The sequence below is a fragment of the Podarcis gaigeae genome (genome assembly GCF_964106915.1).
Source record: "Podarcis gaigeae genome assembly, chromosome: 3".
Taxonomy (NCBI): Eukaryota; Metazoa; Chordata; class Lepidosauria; order Squamata; family Lacertidae; genus Podarcis; species Podarcis gaigeae.
This window is the reverse complement of record NC_139680.1, coordinates 46,751,318-46,766,824: the sequence shown is the minus strand read 5'-3', so window position 1 is coordinate 46,766,824 and position 15,507 is coordinate 46,751,318. Positions and strand designations below refer to the sequence as shown.

The following is a 15,507-nucleotide window of genomic DNA, read 5'->3' as shown; positions in this document are numbered from 1 at the left end:
AAAATGTCATATAAGCTACAACAGGAATGGAAACTTAAGACAATAAGAAAATTTGCTGATTTTGCTACAGAACATAGTAGTTATGATAACTATAGTTTAACATTTTTGTTAATGAATTCAGGGCTGCAGTCAAAACTCAGAAGGCCAGCATTCGCTTAAGCATTTCCAGAATGCACTAGGAGAGCCTCATTGCATTGTAATCAACCTCAGCACATGGATCGTATGGTAAGTAAACTTGTGTTTTGAGAGGGGAAGCTGTGTGTGTTTGTGAGGGAAGACATACACTTGTACACCCCGTAATATACAGGTATGCGTACATACAATGATTCATTCCTTTTGTACATGAAATTCTATTATTGCGAATGATAATTCTAGTATGTCAAACTAATAACTTGTTAGAATGTGAAGTTTGTTAATGTGAAATGTAGCTTCTGCTCCCCAGAGGTTTTATATGTAAAAATATAGATTTTATATATATATTTATAAAATTCTTCTCCTATGGGTCATCTGCTTTATTACAGTTTTTTTACCACCCTACAGCCTCCCCCAAAATTTGTGAAACAACCACCACAATAACATTTTTAACAGCTACTCCTGCAGGTCCAGTGTTGTGATTCTGTGATGCCAAAAGGGTTTTGTGACCCGAAGACCCACCGAATGTGTCACTTTTAAAAAGGGAATTTGCTCCACCCAGTTTTCACATTGGACCTCCCAGAGGTCAACCCCTGAAAAAGGTTACCCCCTGCTGTTAATAGGTGTTAGGGGATCGGACATAGAGGTTCCAGTAGTAGTTTGAGAAGATAATTACTCCATCTGTAATGGCTATGGGAGCCAGCCCTCACTCTACCACCTGGTGGTGGTTGAGGTGGTGAAATTGTGGAAGGACAAAGTCTCTTCCATGTTCCCCTCTCTCATTCATGGCTTTTTTTTTTTTTTTGAAGCAGTCAGATTCACAGTAGCAAAGTGATCTACACTGCTCATACCTAAGAGGGACTTTCCATTCCAGGGATAGATCACAGTTCATCTGCAAAAGTTCTGTTGGCACTAATGTTGCTTTGGACAGCCCTTGTGACCGAGGGCCAAACTAAATATCATATGTTTGGGAGCAGGGGTGTTTTAACCCTTTCTGTCTGTGCCTTCCCTGTGATTGGAGAGGGGACTGTTTGCATCCCCATCCAGGCACTGTAGTATGCTCACCCTTGCATTGTGGCTACACAGTCTCTTTTTGCTGCCGCCACCACCAAAATCAGTAGGGTCTAGGTGGTGCTGGTGGTGGGGAATTTGCTTGGTTCAGGTCCCAAATTGAATATGTTGTTTATAGTAGTTGTAACATGCAGTCTGTATATAGACATTACCTGAAATAAGGGATCACAATGTTTTATGACTTCACATAAAGTCATAAGAATTTAAGATTTGCCTGGAGATTCGTTATGACAACATTTTAAATCCTTATTCTAGGTGTTATGAATGTAATGAAGAGCTATCAACACACTGTAACAAGAAGGCTTTGGCGCAGATAGTCGACTTCCTCCAAAGACATGTTACTAGAAATGAATCAAGTAAGTTTGCGTTAATAAAAGTTATATGGGGCTAAAGTCGACATCATGCCTCTTTTTATTTTTGAGAAATTAAACATGAGGTTTGCAGATCCAGCAGGTCCTTTAAGAGTCCTGTGTGGCCCACAACATTACAGTCATGCACCAAACAAACAACTGAATTATCTTTAGTGCTAATAAGTAAGGCCCCTAAATTAGTAGGGAATCTTAAGAGACCATCTTGGCTGTGAGTCCTGGAAGACCTGCTCCCTGCCTTGCAGGCCTTTTCCCACCTAGCCTGGGAGGGTGGGGCCCTGGCTGATTCCAGCTACAAAAGCTGTGGCTGCTGAACAGACTCTTGGGCTAGGGAATTGCTCAGGGAAAATTTGTTTGGGGAGGGGGGGGGGATTGCTGTTACCGATACTACTTTTTTGTATCTTTATCTGAGATCTTAATATGATTTATGTGGAAAATTTTCAATTTTGTACTTTTTGATTTTTTTATTGTTTATGATTACTTTTGTTACGTTTGTGATTGTGTATTTTTTTACATGTTGTCAGCCACGTTGAGCATAGCTTTAACTATGGAAAGGCAGCATACAAATAAAATTATGTATGTATGTAAGAGGGCTATCTCAATGACAACTCTACAGAGCACCTCAGTAGTTCACTTGCAAAAGAGCAGTGCCAGGCTTTCTAGCCATCTGTCTAGAAAACCCTGACATGTAGTTGTATTGAGATTTGAGAGATTATTCTGTAATGAAGGAAGAGGTACAGGATATACATAAGTAAGTTATGTGCCTAAGTAACTTACTATAGCTTTTAAGCAGAATGCATACATTCTTTTGGCTGTTGCGTTTGTATTGCAACAGGTTTCATTTTACAAGAGGTGTTTCCTTACATCCTAGAAGAGCCTTGTACTAGGAATATAAAGGATGATAACAAAAGGCCCATGAAAATAGCCTTTTATCCCTTAGGAAGAAAAATTGCTGTATTTGTGGTTCAAACAGCACCGGTTCTTTTATAAACATATAAGCTATATGATAGTGTGTTGAAAATTAACTTTGCCACCTTTATTACATGGAAATCTTTCTAAATGCTATGTGCCCAACAAGAATACGAGAACTTCGGCATGGCAACTTTGTCCTGTTTCAGTTTAATTGAGAATTCATTTGAAGGGAAGGCAAAGATGTTGGGGTGGGGGTGTTGAGAACACAGATATCCTGTTGGGTACATTTTGAGGAATGACAAAAGCAAAATGCTTGTGATTGCTGTGGATGCGAAGGACTAGAGTGGCAGCAGGATCCTGTCTTTCCACTTGGCAGTTCGTAAAGATTAAACTTTAGCTGCAGAAATGTGCAAATTACATTACTTCTATATGACTGACCCAGGGAATTACATTAAGCAATTGAGATATGCCCAAGTGTGGGGTTTCCCAAAAGAATGCTTGCAGCTGTGTGGATTTCAACTGTGATCTAGTGGTTTACCATATCCAACAATATGTTGTTTTCTTTGCTTTCTCCATCCTCCAATTCCCTGCCCTGGCTTTTGGTTAAAAGGGCATGTTTGGCACAACATGGAAGAATAAAGCAAGGGCTTTGTAAGGAGTAACTACTCAGCAGAACCTAGTTTTGTGGAAAAGATTAGCAGGCCATTATGTTTTATTTGCCAGAAAAGCAGGTGCATTATTGTTGTGATGGCACACTTGTGAGTTTCACATGAACCCAGTGCACATGTAACACACAGGAACCATGCTGAGCTGCTACAGTTTGAATGCCAGTCTTTTCTAGGAATGGGGGAAATTAGAAACAAGGGTGTGCTTGATCACTGGAAACAAAGCTTACGCAGATTATTTTTTCTGCATCTTTTCTTTCAGTTTTATGGGAGTAGGAAAACCATTTTTATTTATGTCGTACTTGCCTTCGTTGCTTGTGGCAGAGTTTCTGTAAAATTTGCAATGCAGCTTGATGTTTTGAGATTCGTAACATTGACACTGAGTATTAATTATTGTTTAAAATGTGCTGGCTTTTTCACTAATATATTGAATATTTCTATAACTTACTGCATTTTTATGTAAATCACTTGAAAATTTTTGCTAAGTGGTGTACAATTTTTATAAATAGCATTTTTGCAAACTATGTGTAATTAAACTTTGTAGGTTTATATTACCTCTCTATGTAGATTTATGCGGGACGCAGGTGGCGCTGTGGGTTAAAGCCTCAGTGCCTAGGACTTGCCGATCGAAAGGTCGGCGGTTCGAATCCCTGCGGCGGGGTGCGCTCCCGCTGCTCGGTCCCAGCACCTGCCAACCTAGCAGTTCGAAAGCACCTCCGGGTGCAAGTAGATAAATAGGGACCGCTTACCAGCGGGAAGGTAAACGGCGTTTCCGTGTGCGGCTCTGGCTCGCCAGAGCAGCGATGTCACGCTGGCCACGTGACCCGGAAGTGTCTCCGGACAGCGCTGGCCCCTGGCCTCTTGAGTGAGATGGGCGCACAACCCCAGAGTCTGTCAAGACTGGCCCGTATGGGCAGGGGTACCTTTACCTTTACCTTTATGTAGATTTATATAAGCTTTTGACTTTTTTGAGCAGTGTATCTCAATAGAAGTAGATAATGCGAATAAATAGTCTGACTAGTGGTTGTTTTTTTTTTTGTAGCCCAGCATTCAAAGAAACATAGGATATCCAGTTTATTTATTACTTTCTCTGTTGGGGTGAGAAATAGGAGGAGGGGTGTGTGTGCACAAACACTAAGTCTAAAACATTCTAGGAAGAGTTCTGTTCAGGTTATATCTAATCAGGCACTTGAAGAAATTGATGGGAAATAGTTATAATAGCTATCTATTTTTTTGCTTAACTGATCCAGAAACATGTTACTGTTCCAAATATCTCCCTTGAGAACGGGTCTGATCATATTCTGCAGAAGGAGAACACTATAAAATATTGATGATGCTATTGCAATGCACTCTGGAGGCTCCTATTTATTTTTATTTTATTGTGGATGTAATTTAAGTCTTTTAAAGGTGTTCTGGGCAAATAAATTATCATTTCCATCATGTTCTGTTTGTGAATTTGCCAGAGTTGGAAACAGAATCCTGAACTAAGTGGGTGGAATTCAATATTGCAGTCTTCCGGTTGTTCTGTCTGCATAAACATTGCCGCTTGCCATATGGAAAGATCACTCCCATGCTGTTTTGAGTATTTTCTCAATTCTTCCAGAGCCAATTTTGGGTGGGTAGGAGGTGTGTAGGCAGGGAGCGGGAGGAAAGCCTTGTTGTGCAAGCAGAAGTCCTTGTGCAGGGCTTCCACTGACAGGACTGGTTAGGTAGATCCCGTGCTTTATTAGAATGTGATGTATTGGGGTGAGAACATAGGGTTGAATGCAGATTTGATCAGAGTAAATCCATTAAAATCAGGGGGATTTAGTCATGTGGGATTTCAGCCCCATGTTCTCTTAGCAAAACATTTTGATGAAACCATCTCAAATCTCATTTTTTTATTGCTTAAATGTGTTCCACCACTCCACAGTGAAAAAATCTTGGATTAGTTTAAAACGAAGTGCATGATTTAAAACAAAACAACTAATAATCACTACAATCCAAGAAGACTTAATCAATGGGTTTAAGCACACTTAATTCAGCTGTGGATTGTGGCCGAAATCTATAAAAATCATGGCATAACACTACAATTAAAAATAGAAGCACAGGCAAGAAATTAAAAATAACTCTTCAGCTTAAAATATAAAGGTGGATGGAATGGAATATGATGGAATGATTTTCACTTGTCTCCTGAAGACTAAATAAACCTGGTTTGGGAAGGACACTCTGTAACTGGGATGCCTCTTGATCCTTTGGGGCCGCGCCAGTAAAATAAGGAGAATTTTCTTACAGATGTGCTGACTCAGTTAAAAACTATTTAAGTTTCATTGCTTAATTTGAAATAGGCAATACCTCAACATTGGAAGGTCAAGTCTGTGACTCAAGCCTGGGATCATGTAAAAGAACTAGATGTAGAGAGTTTATCACTAAGTGCTGCGGATAATATCTCCATTCTGATGGGGCTTGTGCTTGCTTCATGAAATTGAGCCACACCCATTTATTCTGTCATTGCCCTATAAATAAATTGCCATTTTAATTCTTTGATGCAGTGGTGTTATAGTATAGTATGGAAAAAATGGCACAATAGTCTTACCAACCGTTTAAGAATGGAGCATTCACTTGTTTTTTCTCATTTAAATTAGAAAATCTTAACCTTTTCATAGTATTGGGGGGGGGGGGAAACTGCTGCTTCAGTTTTTCTTAATTTTCTGTAATATAATGGCAATATGTTTATAATACAGCATTGTGTGAATGTGCTAAAAGGAAAGAAAGCTATTAACCTTGCTTTTTATTCCAGAGAAATATTCATTAGAGAAAAGCATTGACCTTGAAACATGTTCTCTGATCTCTCTCTCCCCCCCCTTTTTATTTTACTTAATGGAAAACAACAACAACAACAACAAAATAATCCCCTGATAAAAGAAAAACCGTGAACATTTGTTTTCTTTTTACTTTTATACCATCTGCCCATCCTGTTAAATTATTGTTTCAGGAGGAATATGGGAAACGTGTGTACAGAAGACAGAGTTCTTCTAAGAAACATGGTTAAAGCAAATTGATGCAGAAGTCCTGCCAGTCTTGTATGTCAGTAAAGTGAATACTGTATTCTGTAAACATAGATAGTTGTAGTAGATCTGTGGCTTTTCTAACTAAAAAAAATTACATTGTAAGACTGAAATGTTTAAAAAGAATATAACTTCATTACAAAGTTTCCTATGACAGAGTAAATCACATTGAACTCAGTGGGGACATTCTTCAAAGTAGGCTGCCTATGCCTAACTTCCTTCAATTCCCCCCAGTCTGGGATCTCACTTCCCAAACACTTCTTAAGGGTCCATTGCCTTTAGAAAGTGCATCAGGGTCTGCAGTGAGGAGAAGGAAATTGGGAACTTCCTATGCCTGTGTGGTCTTAACTGAATGCTGTGCTGGATATAACCCTCTCTGAATGTTAAAGAGGTTTATAAAATGGTTCAAGGAACATAATTCTTTGGTCAGAGGACTGGACCAGCCAGATTTAAGAATTCTCTAGAGTTCAAATTACCAATGAACATGTAAATGCTTCTCACATCTCTTAAAAGCAGAATGTTTCAGGTGAAGATCAGCTAAGCCAAAGTATGTAGATTTCATTTCTTAGGGCAGTTGAACTAACAGTCAGATCCTGTTCACGTTTTCTTCAGTTTAAGTCCCACTGAACATCCTCACACTTCACCTTAAATTGCAATGGATGCCTATGCATGTTTATTCAGAAGTAATTCCCACTGTGTTCAGTGAATTCAGTTAAGTGTGTTTAGGATTTGTCTGGGTTATGGATTGGATTTTAAGAACTGACAAAACACATTTTCTTTATATTTCCAGTTTCCTGATCTGCTAAGCTAATGTGCTGTTTGGATGTGTAATTATGGCTTCCTGCATTTTATAATTATATGGGTATTCATGTCTTAGTAACAAAGCTGTCCTGTTCATAGTCATTGTTTTTTGTGGTGGGTTTTGTTTTATTCTCTCCACACCCCCCCCACTGCTGAATGATTCACATTTGAGATTCAGTAAACAGAACCTTACTACTTGTGTGAAGCTGTCATTTAACCATGAAATGAAATGCTTTTATTGAGTTTGCCCTCCAGATATGGTCCTCTGTGGCAGTGCTGTCCATATTTGGTGGCTGTACAAGGAGAGCCAGGTGGTGCTGCAAAGCATAGCACAGTGAAGCGTGGACAGATCTAGGTTTGACATTTGTCATCCTGCACTGCTGAAGGGGAGAGAAAAATCTGCTTTTCCATATGCTTCTGCTCTAATTTTTGCCTGCAGTTTTGTCCAGATGGCCTTGTGAGCATTGTTTACTTTAAGATGTTGTCCCAGATGTTGTTGAATGCCGATGGATAAATGAAACAACTGTGGTAGTCCAATATGCAGATTATGTACACAATTTTGACTTTTTAAAAATAAAAAGTAACCAGTATGTTTATGTATTTTTTTTTTACTTTGGCAAAAATTCTTTCTACTTTAATTTACTTTTAAAAGAAAAGAGCCAGTATAAGGTAGTAAAAAGATGCTGGGTTTAGACAAACACATCCAGGGTTCAAATCTCTGGTTAGTGATAAAGCTCAGTGGGTTTATCTTCCAGCCTAACTTTCTTTCAATTAATTATAATTGTTGTGAGGATAGCATTTGCCAGGGGTGGGGAGCCATGTGTGCTCTGTTGAGCTCTGTTTAGGTGAGATATATTATTAAATGTGTTGTATAAGTTTTATGTCACTGGAGATTTTAGAGACTTGCATTGTGAATGAGGTTTTTATGGGTGCTGCATTTGGAGAATGCACCTCTCAGGTTTCTGATCTTAGAGACAAAGCAGGATCAGCTGTATCACCAAGTTCTTTATGTAGAACTTGATCACACAGCTGAACCATGCAGAAAACAGCACACACAATTGTATGAAGCGCAGCACAAGTATGTTTCCACTAATATATTGAATATGCAGTTGATTCATATCTTCTCTCTCTCTCTCTCTCTCTCTCTCTCTCTCACACACACACACACACACACACACACACACTTATACAAAGAGAACTAGCTCCGTAAAGCAGCTCCTGAATCTCCTGGCATGTCTTGTTTGCTTTTTACTAGCCTCTATTAGTGAACTTGGGTGTGTTCTGTATGAACTGCCTCATTACGAGCATCAGGCAGTGGGGGTGGTGTCAAAAATGAAATTGCATCTTTTGCAAACCCAGGCATAATTTCAAAAAAAATGTGCTTTGACTGGAAGGCAGGGAAATCATTCCAGCCATCTTATGTCAGCTATAATAGGAATATTTAATCGTATTTGGTTTCTTTCATTATTTAATTATAGTCCCCCCGCTCTCCCCAACCACCTCCCTATTTTTCGACAGAGGATGTAAGTATTTAAGGGTAATGCATAGAGAAATCTTTCAGTATGAGAGTTCTGTTAATGTAAATAGGTCTGTTTAGTTATTTCTCAAGAACACTTAATGAGTCCTCAGTATGTAACTCATTAGGGCAAATATATGAATTCATATGTCAAAATGTAGATTGCAGCACTGCAGCTCTTGGCATCCATTAAGTCCATAACTTGTTCACATTGACATGCATTGTTAATCAATACTTGAAATGCTGCAGATGTCAGTAATGTTCATATTTAGTACAGCAGCCATGACAGTATGAAAGTTGCTAGTAGAAATCTAGGCTAAATACTGTGTCTCAAGTATTCTTATTACCTCTAGGCTACAAGTTAATGGCTGTCTAACTTCACTGCCCCATATATATTTAAGCAATAAGGCAAATAGGGAAATACAAGGACACCGTACTGGTAGCACATTATATTACAGTTTGTTTAAATATATTGGATTTTAAAGGTTTAAGGCAAATAGCAAGCAGTTGCTTCATCTTGTTCTAAATTAACAAGTCCGTGTCACATGGTGAACTGTGGTGGGCAGAGAACACTGCAAGTATGTTGTGGGGAAAACATATCTATCCAGTTGTAGAAGATCTGCTACAAACAAATTTGAGCTCTTGCTCTCCTGATGGGCAGGGTGCTAAGGCTACAATTCTATACATCCCTGCAAGTAAGTCAGAGTCAACTTAATAGGACTAACTTTTGAGTAGAGGTGTGTTGAATTGTGCTGCATGATTCCCACTTCTGCCACCACTGGAATATTTATAAACTAGACTTCCTATCATTTGGCAAATACTCTGCATTTTATAAGTTCCATGAAAGGCCCATCAGACATAGTGTAATAGTCAACAGAGGCTGTGAGGGGAGTGTCGTGTGATTCTTGGCTACATTAAGGGAAATAATGGAAGTTTGTAGACTGTAGACTGTTACTTGCGCTTGGTTCCCATTTAAATCAATAGGGCTTAAGTCAAGACTAAAAACTGAGAAGAATGTTCATCAAGGATAATATGGATTGTAGTGATCTGATCGCCAATGGAATAAAGAAACATATATTTTGGTTTGCATTTTAAGATATATATGTATGTATAAATTGGCTAACTTTTAATGGTGTATCTATGTGCATTCTGTATAGTATGGATAGGATGTATATTTCTTTCAATTGATGGTTGAAATGACCATGATGACCAACAACATGATACTAAGTCATGACTGTTTGGCTCCATTGATAACTAACTTTTCATGTGTCCAACCCAGAATATTCAGGATTATTTCAGAAAGTAATGCTGTTCTCTGAACTGTGTATTTATGTTTTAATGTTTAAGGGTTCTCTTACTTTAAGGGGTTGAAAACTGGGGTTATGCTTGGGTATATGCATCATCCTCCTCACCCCAAAGTCTCAAGCTAGCGGAGCACGCCTGGCGGGATCATAGTTTTTCAGCCTCAAATGCCTTTGCTAATAGAACAGCATTGTTGCTGCCCTTTGAATCATTGGCCATATATATATGATCTGCTATCTATAATTCTTTGGGCCATAGATACCATGTGTCTTACACATCTTGAACATTGGAGTCATGTACACAGTGCATGTTACTATGTACTTGAAAATATATATGAAGTATTGCAAGACACAGAAATTGCCCTACATGTATGAGTCCGGTATAGCCTTTAGATTTTTATAGCCTTTTTAATCATATGACCTGCCAACACCTATATATAACCCTCATTTAGATATATAGTTACATATAAGTATAGCCCTCATAGCAGAGAACACCTAAATGTGTGGCTGGTTTGGGATAAAGGCTGAGAGCCACTTCACACATAACGGTTTTACCATTATAAATACCTGTTTTAGGCTTGTTCAAGGTGTATGTGCTAGCCCCACCAAATTTTGTTTTTTTTCTTTTAACGGATGATTCCATACCATACCTTAAGCTGCTTTCAAAATTGATATTTATTTATTTATCAATCAATCAATCAATCAATCACATTGCTCCAGCAAAGCCCAGTGGGTGTACCACAAAATATAACAGCAAAATTACATGAAAGATTAAAACACAGTTAAGGTGTATCTCTAATCTGGTCCTTTGGGGAAAATTTTAGACTTCTGTTAAAGAAAAGGGAGTCAGAAATTCCCTTAAACATGTAGTTCATAGAAGCATGAGTTGGAAGGGAACCCAAGGGACATATAGTCAGCTCTCTGCAATGCTCAGATATTGAATGTTTGGATATTGCCTGTAGTTTGAACACTTTGCTTACACACTTTTATGAGTTTGAGAACCGCTAATATAACAGGACAATAAGATTCTGACTAGCAAACCTTCCTATGTCAAGAGTATAAACATAGTATTCAGCACATGTGATGGTACATGTGCTAGCTGATCCCAAACACATAAAAAGTGTGTTCAAATACCTTAAGGAACTTGGTGTTATTCTAATTAGGTTTTATTGATCAAGCATCTGTGGATAAGTCTTCACTGCTTGTTCTTTTATATCAGTTTCATAAGCACACAGTGACTTTCTACCCATAGTTGTTACTGCTATTTCTTTTCTATTAAAGGTTCATCATCAAAAATTATATGGTTACATGGAGAAAACAATGAAGCAAGTGACATATTAAAGGGCAAAGGCATCAGCTCTAGTTGGGCATCAGTTCCGGTTAAAGGCATTAATAACCTAGGGAACACATGCTTCTTTAATGCTGTCATGCAGGTAAGAATTAAGATGCATCACCGCATTCTGAAGGTACACCTATGTATTTCATTAAGGCTGCAGGTTGCGCTTATTTTTGTCTTGGGTACTGATAAAACGTACTGATAAAAATTTGGTAAGACTGTGCATAATGAATTTCCTTGTTAGTCTTCTTCTACTGCACTGGCTACCTAGGACAGCTCCATCCTGTTTTCTGAACTTTCACCTGATGCTGGGCTACATTTTCAGTTATTTTATATTACTTAGCAATATATCAGTACCTTTATTCTTGTAGAAGTTGCATTTCAAGGTGCAGTGGGAGATAAGGAGACGTGCAAGAACCAGCTTTAATTAAACTGTAGCACAAAGGTGATCTACTATTGCTGGAGTTGTGCTGCTCTTTTTTTATTTTTAAAAAAGTCAAAATAAATGAGCTCCTAAATGGAATGGAGAAAGAATAAGGAGAAACATTGATCTAAAGATGTCATCTAGCTGATGTATTTGTTGAGTGAAGAAACTATGATAATTTTGAACTGAGCAGCTAGTGTAGAAGCAGCTTTTCTCTCAGTCCGGGGAGTGTTGTTGCTGCTTTGTGGCCAGTTAGAATTTGAAGTATGTATTTTTAAAATGGCAGTTTGCAGAACTTGAAACTTGAGGGAATTTCGAAAGCAGTTTTTGATGTGGCATAGGCAGCTGCACATTAAATAAAGGACAGAAGCCTTGCTAAAGGAGCTCTTTGGATTGTGATTATACAACTGCCATTAAGGAGAATTATGCTTGCCACAGTATAAATTTACTTTCAATAATAATTTGTTAGAGTAGTCCAGTTAACAAATAAATGTCATCTATAACCTTTTCCTTCCTTTTTTTCTTTAGAACATGGCACAGACACACTTGTTAAATGAACTAATGTGTGAAGTTAAAGAAAAGGGGACAAAGCTTAAAATTGGTCAGAGTCCTGCATCTCAACTGGTAAGCATTTAGTGAGAAATGCTTTGTGTGAAATATTCAGAGGACCCTCCTATGGGAATGCCATTGACTGGATATTGAAAAATGATAATGGTGAATATATTCTTGACCAATTTAATATTTATTCAGTGATCACAATATCTGCCTCTACTTTAGTTTTTAGACATATTGTTCTATAAAATTAGTGACTGGGGTGATGTTCTGCTAAATTAAAAGAGAGTGTGACTTGAGTTTTGCTTTCCAGCTTCCTGTAGTCATCTGGTCACTGTTGGAACAGGATGTGAGACTAGATGGACCTTGAGATTCAGCAGTGTTCTTATTTCTTAAAGCAGAGGTTTTCAACCTTTTTGAGTCCAAGGCTCCCTTGACCAACTATATTCTTAATGTGGAGCCCCTGTGGGGCTCAAGAGCCCAGTTATGTCACCCCTTGTCTGCATAGCTGGCAGCCTCTCACCTTTTTCAAACATCCTCTCCTCTTCCCACTCCTCTGCCACCCTTCTCTCTGAGCTGCCCCCCCCCCCACGTCCCAAAGAGAGATGCCTCCTCACACTGCCCCACAGTGGCTTGGGAAGAGGACGCCTCCAGCCTTAGTGGCCCAATGGAGGCTAGCCAAAGGTGAATGTGAGGCCAGCACCTTACCTTGGGAGGCAGCAACGCCTCCAGCCTTAGTTGCCCAATGGAGGCTAGCCAAAGGTGAATGTGAGGCCAGCACCTTACCTTGGGAGGCAGCAACGGGTGCTGCCGGGTGTAAAGGCTCCACTTCAGCACTGGGCACTCAGCTCCCAGGCAGGCTTTGCACACAGCAAGCATAAGAAAGGTCAATGCAGTGCCTGCTTGCCTGCCCGGCCTCCCACTTCTCCATTCCCAACAGCAAGGGCCGGCTGACTGGGCTCCTCCTTGCAGCCCCTGGCAACCAGCACCCCCTGGCCAGCCCCAGAGGCGCTATTCACCTGGGGAACTTGTAGCCAGGACTGCTGCAACAGACAGCTGTGCAAGCCTTTAGGAGGCAGAGGCGTGAGAGGGCATCAAAAGGAAAGAGGGACAGAGGCCAGTGTTGCCTGCGGCACCCCTGACCATCCTTCAGGGCATCCCAGGGTGCCACGGCACACTGGTTGAAAACCAGTGTTTTAAGGAGAAACTGATGTCCAATTTTGTCTCCAAAAAACATTTCAACCCACATATGTCTTTTTCATGCTCATCTCTAAATCAAAATTAAAAATCACACTTGACTTTTTAAAAAAATTATCCTTGTAAAATGTGTTTTAGTCTACATATTGCACTTCCTTATGTTGATACATGGCAAGGCATGTTAAATCTTGCTTTGTTCTTTGTTCAAAATGCTCACCAAGTAGACTGTCCTCAAACAAAATGCTATATTTTAAATATAGGATTCTACAAATTGTTTTTCTTTACACATGAAGTCCTAACCTTGAGAGGTTTAGGGTTCCCCCCTTTTCCTAATTTTAATTAGCTGTTTCATCAACTGTGTAGTATACATTTATAAATTAAGAGGAATTACTGTGAATTAACGTCTGGTATTTATTTTGATCCTAAAGGAACCTTTGGTAGTGAACCTTTCAAGTCCTGGGCCACTGACTTCAGCTATGTTCCTGTTCCTTCACAGCATGAAAGAAACTGGAAAAGGGCCTCTTTCTCCCAAAGTTCTTTTCAGCCAGCTCTGTCAAAAGTAAGAGCAACTTCACGTTGGTAGCATGTTTCACATGCATGGCATCCACACGTTAAATTTGAAATGCTTTGCCTAACATAATCCTTTTTATTTAGATCAGTAGAAATTTATTATGGCGTATGATGTTGAAATAAAACGGCAATGATTTTTATATGAGTTTTTCCCTCTTAACTGTTAGGTTATTGAGGAAAAAAGAAAGAAATTGATGATTCTTTCTATAGCAACTGTTCTGCGTCTGGTACTAATTCATCCACTGTTAATTTTGTTAGTGTTGCAGCTGTCAGACGTTTTGCTAAGACAGATTGTGTGCATAGCTACAGGGCCCTTCTGTTTGTTTTCCACTATTCTGAATATTAGGGATGCAGACTTTTGACTTATCTAGAGACTTAGTGGCTCACACAACATTTATGTACTAAGAGGACATAAATAATTCTTTTATTTGTTACGGCTGGGTAATTTTATCAGTGGAAGAAATTGTGAAGCCAGGTATTATGGCAGTACTCCTTGCTATTGAGTAGATTTTCAGCTGAATTGGAAAGTGGAGCTTTGTTTCTGCTTGGTGTGCTCAAAAAATGCAGTTATTGGTGTTTTTAAAAAATCCAAACTTGTGCTTTAGCATTGCTGGGTAACGTTTTCTTTATTAGCAATAATGCAGTGATAACTATGGTGTCTTGTAATTTGGAGCTTAGAAAATCCAGTAGTTTGTAAGAAAAGGAGAAGGTCACATAGTAGGCAAAAGAGGAACTCATCTTGGTTCTTTTTCTGGATAACCACAGATGGTTCAGATTGAAAAACACCACCACTTAGTATATGTGTCACTTCTTTTTGCTCTAGATATTTTTTAAGGCATCAGCTACACAATCCTATACATCTGTAAATCATATATACAATTTTCAGCCTCAAGGCCATGTTCCTTCACAAAGAACGTTCTATGGACTGCATACTAGTGGTGGGTGGTTCCACAGGTCAAGTGGGTAGAACTATGTATGTGGGCAGAGCAACGGAGGGATCTGTGTTCATGCACACACAAACATACACACACTTAGCCCCAGGCAAGGTAATAATTATCACACTTTTAGGACACGTATTCCAGCCAGGCAAAAGCACTCAGGAAAGGCATGGGAACAGGGCCAGAGAGAGGTGTGGCTTAGGGAGAGTACTGAGAGGTAAATAGAGATCTAAAGAGTTTCATTTAGCTCTTGGGCCTGAAATTCTCCACTATGTTTACTTTGAAATAGGTGCCACTGTTTTAAATGGCGCTTACTTCCTAGTTACAAACATTTAGGATTGCAGCCTTAAATCTGTGGCTTAAGATCTGTGAAGCAAGCTCTGCTGAATTCAATGAGACTTTTGAGCAAACATTATGGAATTCCACCATTAGATGCACCTTTTATAAAACCCATAAATTTGGGATAGGAAACCTTTGACCCGTGGGTCTGATTAGGTCTGCCAGGCCTCCCTGTTTGGTCCACAAGGCCACTTCATCCAAGCCACACTCATCTTCCCTACACCGTACATCATATATGACGTCACATGTGTGGCAGGTAAAAATCTGGCTCAGTCAAAAGAGAGTTTGCTGGCTCTTCTGAACAGCTGATTAGTGGTACCTATTGTCCAATCTTGGGG

At 39.3% G+C, this 15,507-nt stretch overlaps 1 protein-coding gene across 12 annotated transcripts in view; it reads left to right on the top strand.

Annotated features, from left to right (window-relative positions):
* USP45 (ubiquitin specific peptidase 45) overlaps positions 1-15,507 on the top strand; it is a 54,074-nt gene that overhangs the window by 9,284 nt on the left and 29,283 nt on the right. For 4 of the 12 annotated variants that reach the window (XM_083731280.1, XM_083731284.1, XM_083731290.1 and 1 more), the window contains exons 3-7: positions 48-225; positions 1,459-1,559; positions 11,095-11,246; positions 12,102-12,197; positions 13,751-13,881. In XM_083731280.1, coding sequence (XP_083587406.1) covers positions 11,241-11,246; positions 12,102-12,197; positions 13,751-13,881 — 233 coding nt within the window. In that variant the 5' untranslated portion in view covers positions 48-225; positions 1,459-1,559; positions 11,095-11,240. Of the gene's footprint in view, positions 1-15; positions 226-1,324; positions 1,560-11,094; positions 11,247-12,101; positions 12,198-13,750; positions 13,882-15,507 lie in introns of all 12 variants that reach the window. The other 8 variants (XM_083731281.1, XM_083731291.1, XM_083731287.1 and 5 more) reach the window with 3 other exon arrangements.